The sequence below is a fragment of the Anarrhichthys ocellatus genome, unplaced genomic scaffold (assembly GCF_004355925.1).
Source record: "Anarrhichthys ocellatus isolate YVR2014 unplaced genomic scaffold, GSC_Weel_1.0 scaffold22, whole genome shotgun sequence".
Taxonomy (NCBI): Eukaryota; Metazoa; Chordata; class Actinopteri; order Perciformes; family Anarhichadidae; genus Anarrhichthys; species Anarrhichthys ocellatus.
Window position 1 is genome coordinate 4,905,056 of NW_022280052.1, and position 19,537 is coordinate 4,924,592.

The window sequence follows — 19,537 nt, forward strand, 5'->3', positions numbered from 1 at the left end:
TCTCTCTCTCTCTCTCTCTCTCTCTCTCTCTCTCTCTCTCTCTCTCTATCTTATTCTTCCTCTCCACCCTGGTTGTTGTCCACACTGCGTCTCCTCTCTTAAATTAGCCCAGTCAAGTGTTTCATTGTTTGTTGCTTGAGTGAAGAGACGTCAGTCAGAGAGACGTGACTCTCCCACACAGATGCCGCCACACACTGCAATCTCTTTTCAACTGGCAGGATTGTAGACGTTGGTGAAATGAAGATGGGCGATGTTGCGTCTTATCGCTGTCAGATGCTCAGTGTTAAACATACTCTAATCTCAGATCATCCTGTTTCCATTTACGACATGTTGGCTTGAATCTTTTTTTTGGAGCATTTTAAAATGGAAGGGACACCTTGCCTTTCAGGATGCAGGACACCACACAAACCCTGATTCCCGCTTGATGACGGTTTCGTCCTGCACACAACTTTGGCACTTGCTATCGTGAGCAATCATGATGAAGCATTGCAGTGAACTACATCGTTTAGCTTTGAGATGTCCCATTACTGCTTAGAGACAGTAATGGGACAGATAGTTACATGCAGTCAGTGGAAGCAGGGTTTTGCAAAAGAGCTTACTTCTGCTGTACACACCATCCTTGTCGTTATGTTTCCAGTACGCATTCGTCTACCCCACAATGTGGAGGCATTCCTTGCGGCTAGATTTAGTGGACCGGTGTGCAACAAAGCATGGTGGCGGGCTGAGAGGGATGGAAGCTGGATCTACCTCCTGGCTGTTGTTACTCCTTCGCTATCCTCCATCTACAAGCACACTCCATTTGTGGTGGTGGTAAATCAGATGGGGGGGGGCTGTTACGACATATCTACAGAAACCAAGGCAGAACAACAGAGGCTGAGAAAGAAAATGACAAAAGAGCAGTAGAGGAAATTGTGGCTGAGGCAGTTGCTGCATTTGAATCCATTCAAATGGAACGACGACTACGGTTTCCTTCAGCTCTGCCGTAGCAGACGGGGAAATAGGTTGCAAGATTGTTTTAACATTTCATCTTGTATTGTGTCTTGAAATTGTGTTTTCAAAACAAGCGCTAAGATCTATTGGGCAAGAATAACACCTAGAATATTTTGAGTCCCAAAGGCTGACATAACAAGACACTGCCTGCTCTCTGGACAATTCCAATGTTTTCAGTGATCTCAGCCAATTTTCACTTGTTTCAACATTAAGAGGTGTGAGAACTCATTACATGAGCAACTTACTTCTTTTCATTTTTTTCCAGTCTAGAGTCTTTACACCCTCATTGATTGGGAAACGGAGTCAGTGTGTGTGAAAACATCAACAATTATCGAGGCAGATGGCGCAAAAAGTGCGATTAATGAGTAAAGTTAAATAATGGAGAAGAATATGTATCAAAAGAAGAAAAGCATTTTTTTTAAATATCTGTTTTGTTGTGGTATAAATCTAGGTATCACAGGTAGCGACTATATCAACGCCAACTACATCGATGGCTACAGGAAGCAGAACGCCTACATCGCCACCCAGGGTCCATTACCAGAGACGTTCGGGGACTTCTGGAGGATGGTGTGGGAACAGAGAGCAGCCACTGTGGTTATGATGACCAGGCTGGAGGAGAAGTCACGGGTAAGTCCGCTCAACACATTTTTTGAGGGATGTTACTTTTTAATGATCCCCTGGACCTGCAGTGGCCTCACAAACCACTTTAGAATTGTTTTCTTTTAAATAAACCTCAAAAGGAAATCACTGTTTCGCAAGACAAAAGCTTTACAGTTATTTCCCAGTTTCACATCTGAACGTTATCGGTAAGTAATCGGACTTCATTTTCTTGAGATGGATTGCTTTCAGAGAAGAGTAGACATTTGAAAAGGGTGGTGAAAGCAGCAGGGGGGAGGGGGATGAAATGTAGTTAACTCAAAGATGGTCTACCTGTTCACATCTGATAAGGTAGGCTGCTTATCCACTGGGACAATCTTTGCTATCGTTTCTCTTCTTATTTGCAGTGCAGACGACAAGCTGTTGCTTGTTCCCTGCAGTACTGCCAGCTTAGCAAGTTTTAGTGCTCAGAGTGCACAGTGCAGGAAGCTAAAATAAAATGTTCTGCAACCGAGTACCACATAGTTTTTACTGTACTTGTGACCAGTACCTCCCACAACCATCTGTTGATAATGGAAGTTAGAGGAAAAAGTGCATGAAGAGCAGAGTAACTTAGGAATAAGATGTCATGGTATGATCACACTAGTCCACTTTATTTAGTATTTGGGTTTTCCTTTCACACGTTTACGTCCATGGGAAGCGGCCACAAGGTGTGCAGGAAGTGTAGAGTATTCTTTAGAAGGCTCAGTCTGGCGTCCTCGAGATGGAAAGGAACATTTTTAAACAGTCCAACTTTTTATATGTGCCTTTGATACAAACGCTTTTTTTAGCCAACTAACTCCAGCAAAGAAGAGAGACGGATTCAAAGTAAGAAGGCAACAGCAGCACTTTATAACCAAACTAACTATCAGATAAAAAATGGAAAATGTATTAGAAACATTGGCAGGTGGCATAGGGACTCTGTCAAACTCTTAAGAGACGGTGCTTTCTACAGTTTGATATCAGTTCTGTCTGTTTGCCCCTAGTGACAGCTAGTCATTATGTAAACAAAGTGCCTCTCTTATGAGCATTTTTCTAAATTACGAGATAATAATGCAGGTGAGCGCTACAGAAAAGTGGTGTGAGTGCACCCTTACATAGGACTGATCGACAAAGATTGTATTCTTTGCTGTCTAGGAATGGACTACTCTAAATGTTAAAAAGCCAACTGTGATGTTCCATCCTGTCAACTCAAACCTGTTTCAACATCAGGCTCACTCACCCCAGGTGTCTCCGCTCATTTTCCCTCCCTCTATCGCCTTTCAATTGTTTTCCTAGCCTCCATTCTGGCATGTGCGTTCCACTCCTGTCAAACGTGATCAGGATTAGCGGGCGGTAGCACTTGAGTGTCAGATTGAGCAAGAAGTGGTAGAGAAAGCTGGAGAGCAGCGCATCTCCCTCACTAGCTGTCACTTCTCATCTGAGGTTCGCCAGCGCGTCACACACCATATTGAATGAATTTTTATTAAGTAAACTGACAGAGGATGGATGGGGGGAAGCAGGTGTTGTCTTTTTTAGATATACTGTAGAACCGCTGGACAAAAAAGTCAAAATGAAACATTCATCTAGGATGTGATAGTGTTACTCCTACTAAAGCATTTACAAGAATAAGAGTTATTTTATATGAGTATCTGAAATGACAACAATTTATTTACTTTTTTTGCTGTAGATGTCGAGAAAGACACATGTAGGATTGATGGTGAAATTAAGCTGTAAGAATAGAGTTGCTGTGACAGTCTGGTCACGTGTTCAGTCTGCTGAGTGCCGTTTCTCAGATTTGAAATAGAGTGAAGCTATCCTGGTGTTTCTGCCAACACCGCGTGCAGTTTAATCCACAGGAGGACTTGCATTATGCGCGCGAGTGCATGTTATTATGTCAGACCGATCAAGGTTTAAATTTTTCTCTACCCCTCCTGTCATGTGCACGATGTTTTCCAGAAGTGGAAACTCCATTTAATAGAACGTGATATAAATATGTCTCTCTCTCTCTCTCTTACTTCCAGATTAAGTGTGACCAGTACTGGCCCAGTCGCGCCACAGAAACCTATGGTATGACCCAAGTGACCCTGTTGGACACCATAGAATTGGCCACTTTCTGTGTCCGCACTTTCTCCTTGCACAAGGTAGGATGATTTATCGCTCTTTCTCCCACACACATATGGTATGTACATTACCTCTGTCTTCTCTTTGCTCTTTCGCAGTAATACTGCAACAAACCAGAAATGACACAAGGAGAATTCTGCGGACAGTAGGCTACTTCAGCATGTCTAAGCAAATACAATAGGGACATTATATTTACTATCAAGTTGGATAACCATGAATAAAAATATCCTTTTTAATGTCTGTCCAGTATACAGAGGGCTGATTAATGGGACACACCTTGTAAAAATGACACAAAGAGTGCATAGGCAAAAAAAAATGATGGCATGAACCGTGTGCTGTGTCAATTGGATGTAAAGGTATATACATATATATATATATAACCCTTTGTCCGCATTGTCCTTCCAGTCCACCCCTTTTTACCTTGTTCAGTGCTCTCGCTGCTCAATAGATCATCTGTTTATGTGCATCTGCCAAATTGGAGCACTTACGTAAAGTGAGCAGAGGAGAAACTCAATATACATAATTGGCAGACTGCTCATATGCCCACAAATACATGCACACACACACACAAATTTAAACACTGAAACACACCGGCAGATACAGAGTCTGCACACAGATGGGAACCTTCTTAGAATGAAGCATTTGCACATGTAATCTCACATGCACACTCATACACAAAACATACAGCGAAGGACACACACAAAACCAAAATACATGTATTTACATACCTTTGAACCATCTGCAAAAATATGATGCCAAACACAGACACACACCTGCAGACATTAACATCACACGTTAAAGTGCATGTAGACCTTCATGCATAGACACAGAAAAAAAAAAGAAGAAGAAAGAAACACAGATGCTTTTACATGCATGACAAACTGCCTTTGGAAGGATAAGATATTTCCAAAATGTCCCCCTTAACCAGATAGCACCACACAGACGTCACAGCTGACTTTGTAGCTTTGTAGGACTGTCAGTGGAGCAATGATCACCGGGACAAACCAGCGATGGTAAAGATAGCAGCATATCAGGAGCCACGGTGCTTTAAAGCTTGCTGGTTGACATTCAGTGCCATTTACATTCTGCTGCTCTCAGCCCCCATCAAACCTACCGATGGGATTCTTTTTCTATCCATCGTCTCCCTCCCCCTTATAACTGCAGCAATTGCTGTGATTTCTCACTGAGCTGTTTTCACTTTATATCTCTGAGAAAAAAATGCTGCGTTGAATTTGTGTGAAGTATGAGGTAGCAGAAGCTGGCATCTCACACACACACACACACACACACACACACACACAGTGCATCTATAAAGCAGCCACTGTGGTACCTATCCATATGTATGCATGTCCTGCAGTGATTCCAAATTGTGTCTACTGATAAATCCTGAGTACAAAAATATATTTTTCAGTAAAACAAGTACAAACCATATCAATGCAACCTACCTCAACTACAGAAATGGGGAATGTCCAAAAGAAAATAAAGGAAAATAAGATTTGGGTCAGTTTGCTTTTAATTACCATGCTCATTTATTCAGTTATTCAGCAAGGGAAAAAAATCCCTCTGTCAGGGAAGCAGAAACACTGCATTGAAATGCAAACAGTTCCTCTATTAGAGGATCTTCTGAGAGGAAAGAGAGGAGAGGAGGACAGAAACATGCACAGGAGAATTGTATTTCTCTCTTCTTATGCTTCTCAAAAAACCTTGGTCTGGATCCCAGCTTGTATCTTTGATGCGTTGAGTTTTAAGGAGGGAGCTGATAGACGGCTGTGTGGGTGTTTGCTGCATGTATCTGTAGATGTTATGAGCGGCAGCAATGTGAGAGCAAGAAGACATACAGTAATACATGTACTGTTCAGTATAGAAATGATTGTACTTATTATATTACGATGACTCCATCTGATCAGCCCTGTATGTGTGAAAGTGTTTCCCAAAAGGAAAAAATATGCCGTCTTACTGCACCAAAATATGTATTTTAAGGTTGAAACGCTCGACCCCTTTAGATGTGGCTGTTCAAAATGTGTAGTTTTCAGGCTTCAGAGAGCACAGCAACAGTGAATCATTTGTAGCTTACAATTGTTTATTTTTTCACTGATTCAAACATGATGTTTAATTTCAAAATTGCCACACGTTTCTTCATTCCAATCATGACGCACAGGCCTGTCAAGCTTGATAGGCCTGTGCGTCACAAACCAATACAAGGGATGGGAACTTGTGCAAATGAAGACATCTGCCTGTGTAGTCATGAGAATCTGTTTTTCATGTGGAGATATTTAGGTTCAAAGAGATCTTCAGTTTGAGGTACAGTGTTTGTACTGTACAGGCCGGAAATTGTGGCTTGACTCAGACTACCACAGTCAATGGTGGAAGCACGTTCTGTGGAGGCAAAGAAAAGGCATCCGGTAGATTAGATTAGTGCACCATGCCTATAGTGGCCATAAAGCGAAACCGGCACACACACACGCATAAAGCCAGTTGGTCAGTCATTCCAAACAAACCTCCACCACTGTATCCAACCCCACCTTTCTGTTCTTTCCAGAATGGCTCGAGTGAGAAGCGGGAGGTTCGTCAATTCCAGTTCACGGCGTGGCCTGACCACGGAGTACCAGAGTATCCGACCCCCTTCCTGGCCTTCCTCCGTAGGGTGAAGACCTGCAACCCGCCTGACGCCGGACCTATCATCGCCCACTGCAGGTCAGTAGCGACTTTTTTTTGCTGTCGGGGTTGGTTGAAATACTCCAACGTGTTTTTAAACTTTTATGTAACTGGAATTTATGTGCCCAAGTGGGACAGTTTTATGTGCCCCTGTGGTTATCTTGATGCCACGAGAGTAAAAATGAAGCCCTATACACGGAAAAAGGATTTTTCATTTTTGCCATTGCCCCTAGTGTGTGTGTGTGTTTGTGTGTGTATCCATGAGTGAACGAAATGGCAGAGCTCCTGAGTGACTGCTATTATACATTGCATAACACACATTATACAAACACATGCTCTCTTTCTTACCAGATCCTCCATCTTTTCTTCTCTCCATTGGTCACATCATCTTTCTTCTTAAGGCATCCCTTTTTTTCTGTGCTTTTGTTCTCTCCACCTCTGTCTCTTCTTTCCCTCTCTCTCTCTGAAAAGCCGCACAGTAATCCCATCCCATCTTTCTTGCTTCTCCCTTTTGCTCCTTAGCCCTTCCTCCTTTTACAAGTGATATTTCTCATATGGCTTATTCAAATTGAAACCTTCCTTTTTGTCAAGATAAGAAGAAAAGTCCAAAGCGCTGCACAATAGAACTGAAATTTGACAGCTTGCTTCGCTCAGTCTCCATCACTGTCCTCTTGCTGTTGCATCTGTCATGTGTGGTTGTTTCTGTATTCCCTCTCTTGCTTTCACTATATCCTCTCCAACACAATTATTTAAAATGTAACACCACAACAAATCACCAAGCATTGCTGGACATGCATAATCTTTTAATTATTTTAACCATTTTTATATTTTAGCAGTGAGAATAACCTTAAACTACACACAGACCCCCTGAAAGGTTAAGACCCTAGAAATAAGAGCAATGGAGAAATTAAATTCTATTAAACAAATGTGTTAACACCTTGGACTTCTCTTTCTTCTCATTCCTCTCCCTCCACCTCTAGTGCGGGTGTCGGCCGGACGGGTTGCTTCATTGTCATCGACGCCATGCTCGAACGTATCAAGCACGAGAAGACGGTCGACATTTACGGCCACGTGACGCTGATGCGCTCGCAGCGGAACTACATGGTGCAGACGGAGGACCAGTACAGCTTCATTCACGACGCGCTGCTGGAGGCGGTGGCCTGCGGCAACACTGAGGTGGCCGCCCGGAGCCTCTATTCCTACATCCAGAAGCTGGCGCAGGTGGAGAGCGGCGAGCACGTCACTGGCATGGAGCTAGAGTTCAAGGTACTGGAAATGGAGCAATTTCCTTTGTAACATGATGGCTATTTTTTTTTAGGTACTTTGCTAAAACTGAACGTTTCAGCTCTAATCTCTTTCTTCTTTTCAGTTATAAACCATGTATGTGTAAAAACTCACGCCAAGAGAGTTACAAACAACCTGCAAATCAGATCAGAAATAGCAAACATGTTAGATCAGTGTCTGTAATAGCTTTTCACTCTTTGGACTTAATCATAACATGAAAGTCATCAAGTCTAGGTTTAGTGAGTTCCGTCACTTTGTCTGAAGCAACTATAAATCTTTTAAATGAGGCTGCCGGTTTTATCTTCGTAGAAGTTATTTTGAATGCAAAATCCAATTTCTTTGCCTTTCATATTTTGTGCTCTTCATCATTGTTTTCAGTGTGCTTCATAATTGGTTCCAATAATGGCTCTTTTGATTTATGTTCTTATTCTATTATACACACATTCATATTATACATTTCTTTGCATTTTGATACTTGGACAAAAGGTACAGTGGTTCTTGAATAGCAACTGGGTTTCTGGCAAAAAGAGACCAGGGGAAAAGATAAAAAGGATGATGACAGTGGCTGATTGGGGGACCTGGGGGAGAAGGGTCATGTGAAGATGCAGTTTCTAGCAAATCCTTATAAAATCTCCGATAAATTGAGTTAGACAAAAGGCAGGTTTCTTTCAGCTTGTTGCTCATACAGACATAATGAAAACAGACTGAACTAAGTGTAGAACACAGTGAGCTTAAAGAGTAAAGAACATGAGATGTACTGTATGTCTTTCCTGCCCCGGGTAAGAAGAATGTAGATGAAAACAGTTTTATCAGCCAGCTATTTGTCAGTTCATACTGCACATGCTGGCCAATAGGATCTCAAAAGAATTAGAAAGCAAATTTCGTATTTTCTGAGCCTCACTTCATGACTTAGTAGCTTAGATACACACTATTTCAATTATTTTATTTTCAAAAGCTAGCAAATGGAAGTATTGAAGCCTTTCACAGTTTGGCCCAATGTTCATTTTGGAGGATTTGGAATAAGCAAATAAATTGGGTTGAATGTAGCAGGCACAAGACAAAGGATTTTGGCTGGAAGCAGCATGAGTTTGAGTTTAGGTTTCTGAATGAAACAGTGTATGCTTCTTTCGAGAAATTCATCACAAAGCAGTAGGTGAGGATAAACAGCCGGGCACAGTGTTTACATAGATCTCCATTAAAGATCTTAACAATCGGCGACTAATAAACCCATCTCAGCTTCAGCGCTCCAGTCAGTATCTGCTGACCTTGAATTGCACACACGCTTACTCTCAAATCATCCATCATCTTCGCATCGCCATTTACCAATACGGCCCCCCTGCCAGGAAACAATAATAGTGCTCGTGTGTTTCGACCTTTTTTTTTTTTTAAACTCGCTGGCGCACACCGGTGATGAAATCTCCATCGCCATCTGTAATAAGGATAATGCTGAGCTGGCGTCAGGACTCAACCGGGGATTAATAACGTCTACACTATAGTCAGGATAGAGAAGAGAGGTGTGCGTGAAGAGGGGTGGGGGAGCTAAGTAATTAATACTTGATGATGACAAATGGAGGTGGACGGCAGGGCAAGTGGAGGGAGGAACGCTTGGCTAATGAACAAAGGGACGACTGTATGCTAACTTGGCACTAAGGAAGTGATTCGACAGAATGCTGCACTACAGGGACGGATGGGAGAGCATTGTCATTCTCAGGTGGGAAGAGGTGTCGCACAGAGTTAAGCTGAGACTGTTGGGATTCACAGGAGTTCAGCAGGGAGGATGAACCGGGAGGAGGGACTTGTCGGGGAGTTGTCAGACTAGTGCTTTCTGGCACGTGTGCGAGAATAACAAGCATGTTAGGGAAATATTGTTGCACAGCAGATGCTTGTGCACACAACCCACATGCAAGATAAGTATTAAGCAACATACAGTACACAAACACAAAAAGGAACTACTGGCAATTATTTCAAGTGAAATAAAGGAATGGTTTTCAATTCAGCAGCAGAGTTTTAATTGGGATCGAAATGCAAACAAGACTTTCCAAAAACAAGATTCTTTTCAGTTTTTAATTGAAATAATGGCGAAAGCTTACAAGAACTTCCAAATGTGTTGTGTTGCATTGTAGCTGCATCATAAACATTATTAAACAGTTGTTGTGTAGTTGTTTGTCAGGGTTACGCAAGGGCAGGTTAGGGTTAGGATAATCACAATTTTGTAAGGCCTAAATTGTGACATATAACACCAGATGTCATTATACCTGTTGTGGTGAGACATGCTTAATGTACATCCACGCTTTAAATGTGAAAGGAACTGGCATCTGTGAACCAGAGGAACCCGACAGTAGGTGCTTCTTTGCCCTGTCGGATGAAAGGTTGCCAGGTTTTGCTCCGTTCCCTGCACTTCTGCGATGTTTGGCGGTGTAGCCGAGGGCCTCTTTAGTGCTGCCAGGCCACCTCAAGCCTTTCCAGGTGCCTTTGTGAAGCACAGATCAAAGGGGGGACAGGAGCAAGGGATGAAGGGAAGAGGAGACGGGGGCTGGACGGGCTCCAAGTGGCTGAGAGGTACTGGTGCTATAGGGGGATTAGAGGGAAAGAGAGAACAACGCTCTAATGGGAAGAAGAGAGAAATGGTAAGTTAGGCCTTGTTTACACTGAGACTCAAGGGGAAACACTTTTGATAACCATTGAGAGACGGGAAGTCCAGGAAATAAATCTGCTCTCCTGACTACTTTTTAGTGTGGCCAGATGAAACTCATCTCTCTCTCCCCTCGCCCTTGCGATGCCGTAAGGGGCCCTAGACAATCTGATTAGGGTGTCTTCCATCTGCCGGCAAACAGTAACAAGCAAGCACACACTCACATAAATGCCTTGTTGAGACATTGAAGCCGAGAGGAGGCGATCATAAGACTGGCTGACCCACAAACTCCCGCTGAGGTCCCTATGACGATGATGATGTAGCAGTACAGCTTTTCCTTTTTATCACTACGCAGTCAGTGTTTGTCTCTGTGAACAACCCTTTGTGAGTCTACGTTTTATGCGCGCATTCCACACTGCCGTTATCAAAGGCCCTGGTGACCCATTTTTAGGCGAGTTTTTCGTACCGACTTGATCCAGAGGCTTGTTAGTCTGGGTGTGTGGCATATTTTACGTCGTTGCATCTGGCCCTTCAGGACCCCACAAGTTGCAAAAGGGGATAAAGTTTTTGAATTGCTTTCCGATAAACATATTCTTGATCAACAATGTCCCTTTGAAGCTGTGTCATCATCGCCAAAGCAGATTAGGTCGGGTTTGCTTTAATACTTTCTGTCATTGACATACTCCTCTCTTTATCTGTCCCGCATCTGTCCTCCCCTCCCTCCTCATCTCCCCATCTCTCCTCCTTTTATCATCCTCTCCTGCTATTCCTTCCTCTCTCTTCGATTTCCACGTCTCTTCTTTCCTCTTTGTAACTACCGTGGCTTTTACCAATTTGTTCCCTCTTCCCCTCACCACTGCACTTTCTTTTCATCTTCTTCCTCCTCCATACCTATCATTCCACACTTTCTGTGTGACATTTATTTTCCTCCTGCATTCTTTGCCTCACTCTATTTCTGTGTATTCTTTCCCTTGATTCCTCCATCTAATCCTCCATCTTTCCCCTGCAGCGTTTGGCCAACTCCAAAGCCCACACGTCACGCTTCATCAGTGCCAACCTTCCCTGTAACAAGTTCAAGAATCGGCTGGTCAACATCATGCCCTACGAGACCACGCGCGTCTGCCTGCAGCCAATCAGAGGCCTGGAAGGATCTGACTACATCAATTCCAGCTTCATTGACGGATACAGGTAGGAAGAGGGGAGAGATGGCAGGAAATGTGCCAGCAGGAGGCGTGTGTGAGGTGATTCCCTGGAAACATCTTTATTAATTCAAGACATAAATTTAACATCTTCCTCTCTGAGAAGTTAGACTCACATTTGTGAAGAGACGGCACAGCATATAAGGGAAATGGGGATATGATTTAGATTAATTATACAAGCTAAACATGAATGGTTTCACTGTATACAGGCAACAGAAGGCTTACATCGCCACGCAGGGCCCTCTTGCAGAGACTACGGAAGACTTCTGGAGAATGCTCTGGGAGAACAACTCTACCATTGTCGTCATGTTGACCAAACTGAGAGAGATGGGACGGGTAGGACATAAACACACATGGACACAAACATTTGATCATGTTATTTCTTCATCTTTATTTGTGGAAGGTTTAAAGGAGTCGAAAGAAAAGAAGTCATGATTAAATCATCATAACATAAATAACCATTATGCAACCATTTTTGCATAAACAGGAAAAGTGTCACCAGTACTGGCCGGCGGAGCGCTCTGCCAGGTACCAGTACTTTGTGGTTGATCCCATGGCGGAGTACAACATGCCCCAGTACATCCTCCGAGAGTTCAAAGTCACAGACGCCAGGGTAAGACATACCTGGGAGTGTTGGACGTGGATTGAGTCGGTTGCGAGGCGGGAACAAGCAACACATTTAGACCAACAAAGTCAAAGACAGGTTTTAACAAACATAGTAGTTACAGCCTTTTGTTTCTTTAAGTTGGGGAGTTACACATGTGTTGCTGGGTAACTTCTGTTGTTTGGTTGTGTAGATATAACAAGTCAAACACTTGACACTGTGATTTAGAGGTTTTTTTTAATATTTTTATATTGAATTGTTGTCAGCAAACTTAAACATCAGTCATGAATATTAATCTTTCAAGGTCAGTCCCTCGGAGGGGCACGAGGGGCTCTTTATAGATTCTCCATTTCATACTGACATTCAATAGCAACACTGAACCAGCGTGTTGTTCATGAATAATCATATATAATACAAAGACACCACTTTCTCTGTCGGCTCATAAGACCAGAATGCAATTCAGTACCAAATTATGCTTTAATTTCCACAATTGCACCGGCTGACCCATCCTTCACTGGAGTGTGGGAAATGTAGGAGACTAAGCAGGTTAAGGAAATGTAGGTCACATAAACACAGAATCATCACAAGTATTGTTTTCATCAAAGGTCCCTTTGGCTCTGATATTGTAATGTTCCTCTGTAGTTAGATAGGTTTCCACACAAAGCAAGATGTCTCATATATGTCTCATATGTTCTCATATTAATGAGAATTCACAACCAACGTGACTTTTCTTGCCCTGAACTGTTTATTGCCTACTTCATACTACTGCGGTTATCATTTTACCTCAGGATTTCTTTTTTGGGTCCAATTTGGTCGGACATTTTGAAACAGCAGCGGAACTGTAGCGCAGAAATAAAACGGCTTCCTCTTGTTGTCAAACAGGCTGACACATCCACTGATTTCCCAGGCGGTGTGGCAGCTAGTTAGCAGTCATCCTGTTGGTATTAAAAAAAGTATCTCCACACACACACACACACACACACACACACACACACACATATACAGTACACAAACTGACACACAGTGTGGAAATTAGACATAAATGCGGTTTAAGCTGCTATTTTTTATACTTTTTATTTTAATTTTTTTAACACACAAGGACATATACATTCAAAGCACACACACATTTTTACAGTGTGTACGTTTTAACCCCCCCCCCAAACACCAAACATGCAAACATTTTGTCTAATGCACTGTCCGGGGTTCTTTCAGAGGACTGTCAAAGGGTGCTAAATCATCAAAGCAGCCAGCAAGACAGTCAAAGCTTATCATCAGAGTTAAGGATCAAAACAGAGAAGATGATATTAGAGATATGGTACATGGAGGTGTGAAAGAAGAAAGCGTTGTGTTGTCGGTTTTTAAACTCCATATTACTGATTTTGTATGCATGCGTGCGTGTGTGTGTGTGTGTTCGCATGTACATTGCACGCCTCTGCGCAGTAATAGCATAGACTCTACGCCTCAACACTCGCATCTAGCGAGCCAGTCACGTATTTAATCACACAATTTGACACGCCGCGTGGGCCCTCAGGTTGTGTGTTAAATTTTCCTCTCTTTTTTTTCCTCTCTTTCTTCGGCGTGCTCGGTTTATTGTGTTGTTGTCTTTGCCCCTCTTTCACTTTTAATCCAACCGCTGAGGCAAAATGTTTCAAGATGAAAAACAAAGGCAAGGCAAGAAAGACAACATGCAATGTGTCATAGAACAGGGACGACACGAGGTGTTGTACAAAGAGAGTCAGCATATGGCTTAGCTTACTAGAATCCAAATCAATGAATTTGTCAAGAACGATAAATGTACAAGAATACATCTTGCTGCATCAGTGCAGAAACATATCAACAGCTAAGACAGCAACACAGTGCATTCTGGCACACGGGTCATCACGACTTTGCGTGCGGAGCACAAAGATTCAATAGATTATGTAGATCCTTTGACATGTAGTAGCTGCAGACGTTCCATCTGCATTTAGCATGCTAGGGGGATGGTTAGCTCACGGCAAAAAATTAGAATTAATGAATGAATGAATAACCATGACAACATCCATGATGAACACTTAGTGTTATCTCAATTTGACGTATGCCATTTTTGACACGCTTGAAAAGTGAAGCCAACTAGCATTCTTTGTATTGGCCATCAGGATGCGACTCCTGTGGTTGCAAAAAAAGAAGGCCAATCATACAGACGTCTCTGAGGCAAATGCACCTACTTCACGTTTTTTTTATTATCTCAGTAAATGTGTTTTTTATGTGATGTTCATTTAGTAAATGATGGTCCTGTTTAGAGTAAGATAGACAACAAAGAAGGATATACTTAAGCATGTCTTTACCCTGTGATTGAAAGGTGTTTGTACGGCCGGTTTAGTATCAGAGGCAGCGTGGACAGAAGCCTGCAGCTCTTTACACACTGCTGTAGCGAATTAGATACACATTGATTGTTACCTTTCTGTCTGTTTACCAATTCACTGGCTCTGTGCAAAAAGGTAATTTGTGTATCATTATCAAGCTACTCAAACAAGTCCAGAAAATCTGCTGCAGGGGACATAATTCTGTTTTCACCACAAGTTTTAACCTGTTTCACGCAGTTCACATTCTTGCACGTTACATTGATTCTATAAACACAATTTAGACAAAATCACTTTTAACCTAATTTTAGAGTCTATAATTCGACCTCAACTAATAGCAGCATAATAAAATGGACAAATAGATCCCAGTTTAAATGAATATTCATCAAATTGTGCCTTTGTAGTGTGAACAAATGGGAAGGAAATGTGTGAGAACGATACGTCGTGTCTGAAGTGAAGTCCGTTGATGATGAGAAACATCTGGAGATATGCCCAACTCTTTGTTGCCTTAATCGCTTACTCTCGTGAGAAATGTATTCTCTCCAAGACAACTTTAAAAGAACTTTCTTTACAAGGACACACATATTGACGGTGCATTCTCTGACTTGATGATCAGCTCTCTCAAAATAAAACCGATCAATTCCCTTCTCTGGTGCGATGCCACCTGATTGTAAAAACGTATCTAAATGTTTTGTTTGTATTGGAATCGAATGCAAGTGCACCAGTAACACAAGATTATAAGAATCAATAGAACATTAAATAGTTAAGATTGACATTTTGTCTAGCGGGCTTGTCAGCATGTCAAGCTTTTTGTTTTCAATTTTTATCGTCCAATCCCACCTCCTGCTCTGCTAGTCCTCCGTTCTTGCTTCTTACCTCCATCCATCAGGTCGCTCTATCGATCGCATCGCAGGATTATCCTATTCAACATGGTGTCTGGGAGAAGACACTTGTCATGGCAGATACACTATTGATTAGCTTTAACTCTAAGACCGACTCATGACACACACACACACACACACACCCACACGAAAACACAACGGGAGAAAATAGAGATTGGGCCGGTGGTAGAGGAGTGTGGTGGGAGAGGGGAGGATGCACTGTCCCTCTGTGGTGAGATGTGTGTATCATTGTACTTTTATTTTTCTGTACTGTGTTTACTGTTATTAAAAAAAAATCATCAACAAGTAAGATGTCACCGCATAGTAGATCTTTTATCTATGTTGTATCACCTGCATTATGTTTTTAATCCAAAAAGTGTAAAAGAAAAAAACCTTTATTTTCTCTGTGTTTGCAGGATGGCCAGTCAAGGACAGTAAGGCAGTTCCAGTTTACTGATTGGCCAGAGCAAGGTGTGCCCAAATCCGGAGAGGGATTCATTGATTTCATCGGCCAGGTGCATAAAACCAAGGAGCAGTTTGGACAGGATGGACCAATCTCTGTCCACTGCAGGTAACGGATCTCACTGTCATGTTGCATAGTCATTTCTCTAATGCACTTATTCTTTTAAATCATTTAATACGGTTTCTCTAAAAGAGGGCCGTGATATGCCATGTTTCTAGGCACTGCAACTTAACGCCTGAAATTGCAAAGACAGACAAGATTTAATATATTCTTAAATTGGTTATTGTTTTTGCAGCGCGGCAACTCCTGCGGTGCAGCTCTAACAGCATCACAAAATACAATCCCTCCTCACCTTTCTGCCACCGCATTACGCTACCTCTGCACCCCCACAGGCCCATGTCCTCCATAATTGATAAGGCTGTGATGTGGCTCGGCATTTGCAAAGAGGAGGCACATGAAATGATATAGCCATTCTGTTTGGTTTTTATGATAGCGCCGTGATGCATTTTTATCACTGTTGGCTGTAGCTTCCAAGGAAACCTTCATCATTAACTTGGCATGCTGGATTCAGGAAGAAACCGATATTTGGTAGTGGTCAACACCACGGCCTTGGGTTTTTCTTATTCAGCGATAGACCTTGAGTGGGATCTGAATGAGTTGTTGCCTTTTATTGCCAGACAATGGACATCTTTAAAAGGCTTGTTTTTGTATGCTCTGCAAGACGAGTAAAGAAAAAATGTCGATAAATTCCTTTAATAAAGGCACGCACCTGTATGTGATCCATTGTTCGTGGGTTCTCATGGTTTGGCATTCAGAAAAAGCTTTTTAAGACAACACTTATTGTTATGAATGTGGTAGTGTTTACCGACATGTTAACACGTTGAATAACTTCCTTGCTGTCTCATAAACACAGTTTACTTTTGTGACGGATTAGGTGTCACTTTTCTCCACATTTCTGCCGCAAAGGCGCCATGATATCATGAAACATGACATCACCTCCTCTGTATTAAAAAGCAATGATGTCACCGGCAGTGAAATGACCCCTTGGGAATTGTAGGATGTGTCAGGGAAGCTCCAATAAGACTGATTTATTCCTCCCTTCTATGAGTCCTAAGAGTTATTGTAGGGGGAGAGAGCGAAAGGATCGGTTATTGCAGGAGCAATTGTAGGACACGAATATTAAACTGGTCTGCAAGAGCCCCATGACTATGTTGGATTCAGCTGCCAAATGCATAGTTAAGGCATCCTTGACACATCTCAGTGAACCCTGTTAGATTTTTTTAAGCACCATAAGAGGATTAATGCAAAAACGCCTTCAGCCTAGAGTGTAGTAAATCATTAAAATTGTGTGCCGTTAATTGGGTACTTAAGTCACCTGCAGTCTTTTGCAGTAATTTTGTACTTTTATTGTGTCACTGTCTAAAGGCGGATATATCTAATTTTGGAAAGAAGTTTCTCTTGAACAGTGAAAAAAAAAGAATCAGGCTTTAGGTTTCTTTGTCTTGTCACCAACATGGCCACCTCCTGCTCCTTCCTATCATCCTCTTCCTCCCTCCTCCCTCCTTCAGGCTTTTCATCTCCGAGTGGAGAGCTTATGCCTTCCTTTTCTCTTACTCTTTCGTCTTCTGTCACCGGCCTTTCCCGTCTGTCATCCCTCTGTTTATTTCTTAATCTTCTCTCTCACTCTCTCTGTCTCTCTTTTCCTCTCCACCCATCCATCCATTTCCCCCGGCCCTCCTTTCTCCCACTCCCACCCTCTTTTCTTCTTCCTTCTCCTCTCCCCTCCTCAGCCACTATCTAATAGACCCACATGCTTTTTGTCATTAATTGCCTGATTACTTCCTGTGAATGGGGACACCAAATCCTCTCAGTCTGCAACGGCTCGGCGAGCCTTCAGATTTGGAGAGTTGATCTTTCGAGAGAGAGAGAGAGAGAGAGAGAGGAGCTCTGAGTGAGTTTAAGAGTCCATGTGACAAGCTGTGACCGACTCCCAGGAAGAGGCTTTGGGTGGGCTGAGAGATACTGCGGCGTGGGAGGGTTGGTCGTATGTTCTGCATGATATAGCTCAATACCTACTGTGTTCGATATTCATTTATAGTTAAATAATACAAGTCATCTTTTGTCCTATGTCTAGCTTTGTCCCCCAACAGACATATACTTGTGGGCATGCACACACACACACACATACACACACAAACCAAAAGCTAGCAGCTCTAGCTTTCATTCTTCACTCAACAAAATTGCTTTGGAGGTTGGAAGGAGCCCAAATAAATCTGTTGTCATATCAATTATTGTTCCATTGGTGAAGTGGAAGTCATTTCACAGCAAAGCAGCTTAGAGAGGCAGCTCTCAAGTATTTCAGGATCCGAGTTAAGACGCGGTATTTCTGGAGAGCAGCAGCAGCAGCAGGCTGGGTTTTTCGACACATGGGAGGGGCTTAATGAGACAAAATGTTTGCTTGGTTGTTTGTGTGCCCGATTTAGAGTGCGTCTGTGTGTCCTTGAGGGCTCTTTTTGTGTTCGGCGAGAAGTCAAAGTGGATTCACACATGCAGATTGCGTCCTTGCCATCACCGCTGTTGTGTTACCCTGCCGCAGGATTTCTGGCCATCAAAGTTTTAGAACGGTTAACTCTGTGAGGCAGTCAGAGCTGCAAACGTGCAGTGCTTTACAACTAAATCCTGTTGTTGTTTAAAGATCATTTTGCAGGTCTCGGTTTGACTAATATAGAGTCACAAATTCTAACAAAACATACGTAATATGGGACTAGAGAAGAACAGAAAGCACGAATAAAGATTCACCAATTAGTCCAGACATATCTATTACCTCCTTATTCATTTACAATGTCGTTATGTGTTTCCAGTGCTGGCGTGGGCAGGACCGGAGTCTTCATCACCCTCAGTATCGTCCTGGAGCGAATGCGCTATGAAGGCGTGGTTGATATCTTCCAGACAGTGAAGATGCTCCGGACACAGAGGCCAGCCATGGTCCAGACTGAGGTCAGTGTTCACACACACACACACACACACACACTGAAAAAAAAAACATACACGGCTTCTAATTTTGGGGATAACGTAATTGTACTACAGTTTAATGTAGTTTGGAGACTAAGTGCCATAGATAAGTTAAAAGACCTGCAGCAAGTAAGTTAAACTGGACTCAGTTCATTTATTTTAAATTGAACCTCATTATTTTGCAAACTCTTTAAACTAAAGGTGAGATTTAATGCCTCTGCGCCAGCGACAGCCGCGGCCAGAGGTATAATGTTTTCAGACTGTCCATCTGTCTGATCACACGTCTGTCCGGTCTGTTCCTGTGAACGTGATATCTCAGGAACACCAGGCGGGAATATCTTCAAATTTGGCAAAAGGCTTCCATTTGTACTCGAGGACGAACTGAATATAATTTGGTGGTCAAAGGTCACTGTGACCTCACAAAACCAGATTTTGGTCATAACTCAAGAATCCATATGCTAATTCTGAGAATTTCAAATAAATGTCTAAGAGAATATAAGTGATGACATTTTATCAATATAAGTGATGACATTCATGGATGTAATTTATGGCAGAGGCATACAGCCACGAGGCGGTAATTCAAAATTTTCTGATGCATTTTTTCTTGCATGTTTGTGTTTCTTTCCAACAGGACGAGTACCAATTCTGCTATCACGCAGCTCTGGAGTACTTAGGAAGCTTTGATCACTATGCAACGTAAAAAGCCATCTCTTCCCCCCAGAATCCTGTCGCCGCCCCC

The 19,537-nt window shown here is 42.5% G+C and overlaps 1 protein-coding gene across 17 annotated transcripts in view; it reads left to right on the forward strand.

Moving 5' to 3' along the window:
* ptprsa (protein tyrosine phosphatase receptor type Sa) overlaps positions 1-19,537 on the forward strand; it is a 178,756-nt gene that overhangs the window by 155,382 nt on the left and 3,837 nt on the right. For all 17 annotated transcript variants that reach the window (XM_031859728.1, XM_031859727.1, XM_031859735.1 and 14 more), the window contains 10 exons: positions 1,442-1,617; positions 3,630-3,749; positions 6,269-6,423; positions 7,365-7,650; positions 11,310-11,488; positions 11,709-11,835; positions 11,987-12,112; positions 15,740-15,894; positions 18,648-18,783; positions 19,430-19,537. In XM_031859728.1, the coding sequence (XP_031715588.1) occupies positions 1,442-1,617; positions 3,630-3,749; positions 6,269-6,423; positions 7,365-7,650; positions 11,310-11,488; positions 11,709-11,835; positions 11,987-12,112; positions 15,740-15,894; positions 18,648-18,783; positions 19,430-19,498 (1,529 nt within the window). In that variant the 3' untranslated portion in view covers positions 19,499-19,537. The remainder of the gene's footprint in view (positions 1-1,441; positions 1,618-3,629; positions 3,750-6,268; positions 6,424-7,364; positions 7,651-11,309; positions 11,489-11,708; positions 11,836-11,986; positions 12,113-15,739; positions 15,895-18,647; positions 18,784-19,429) is intronic.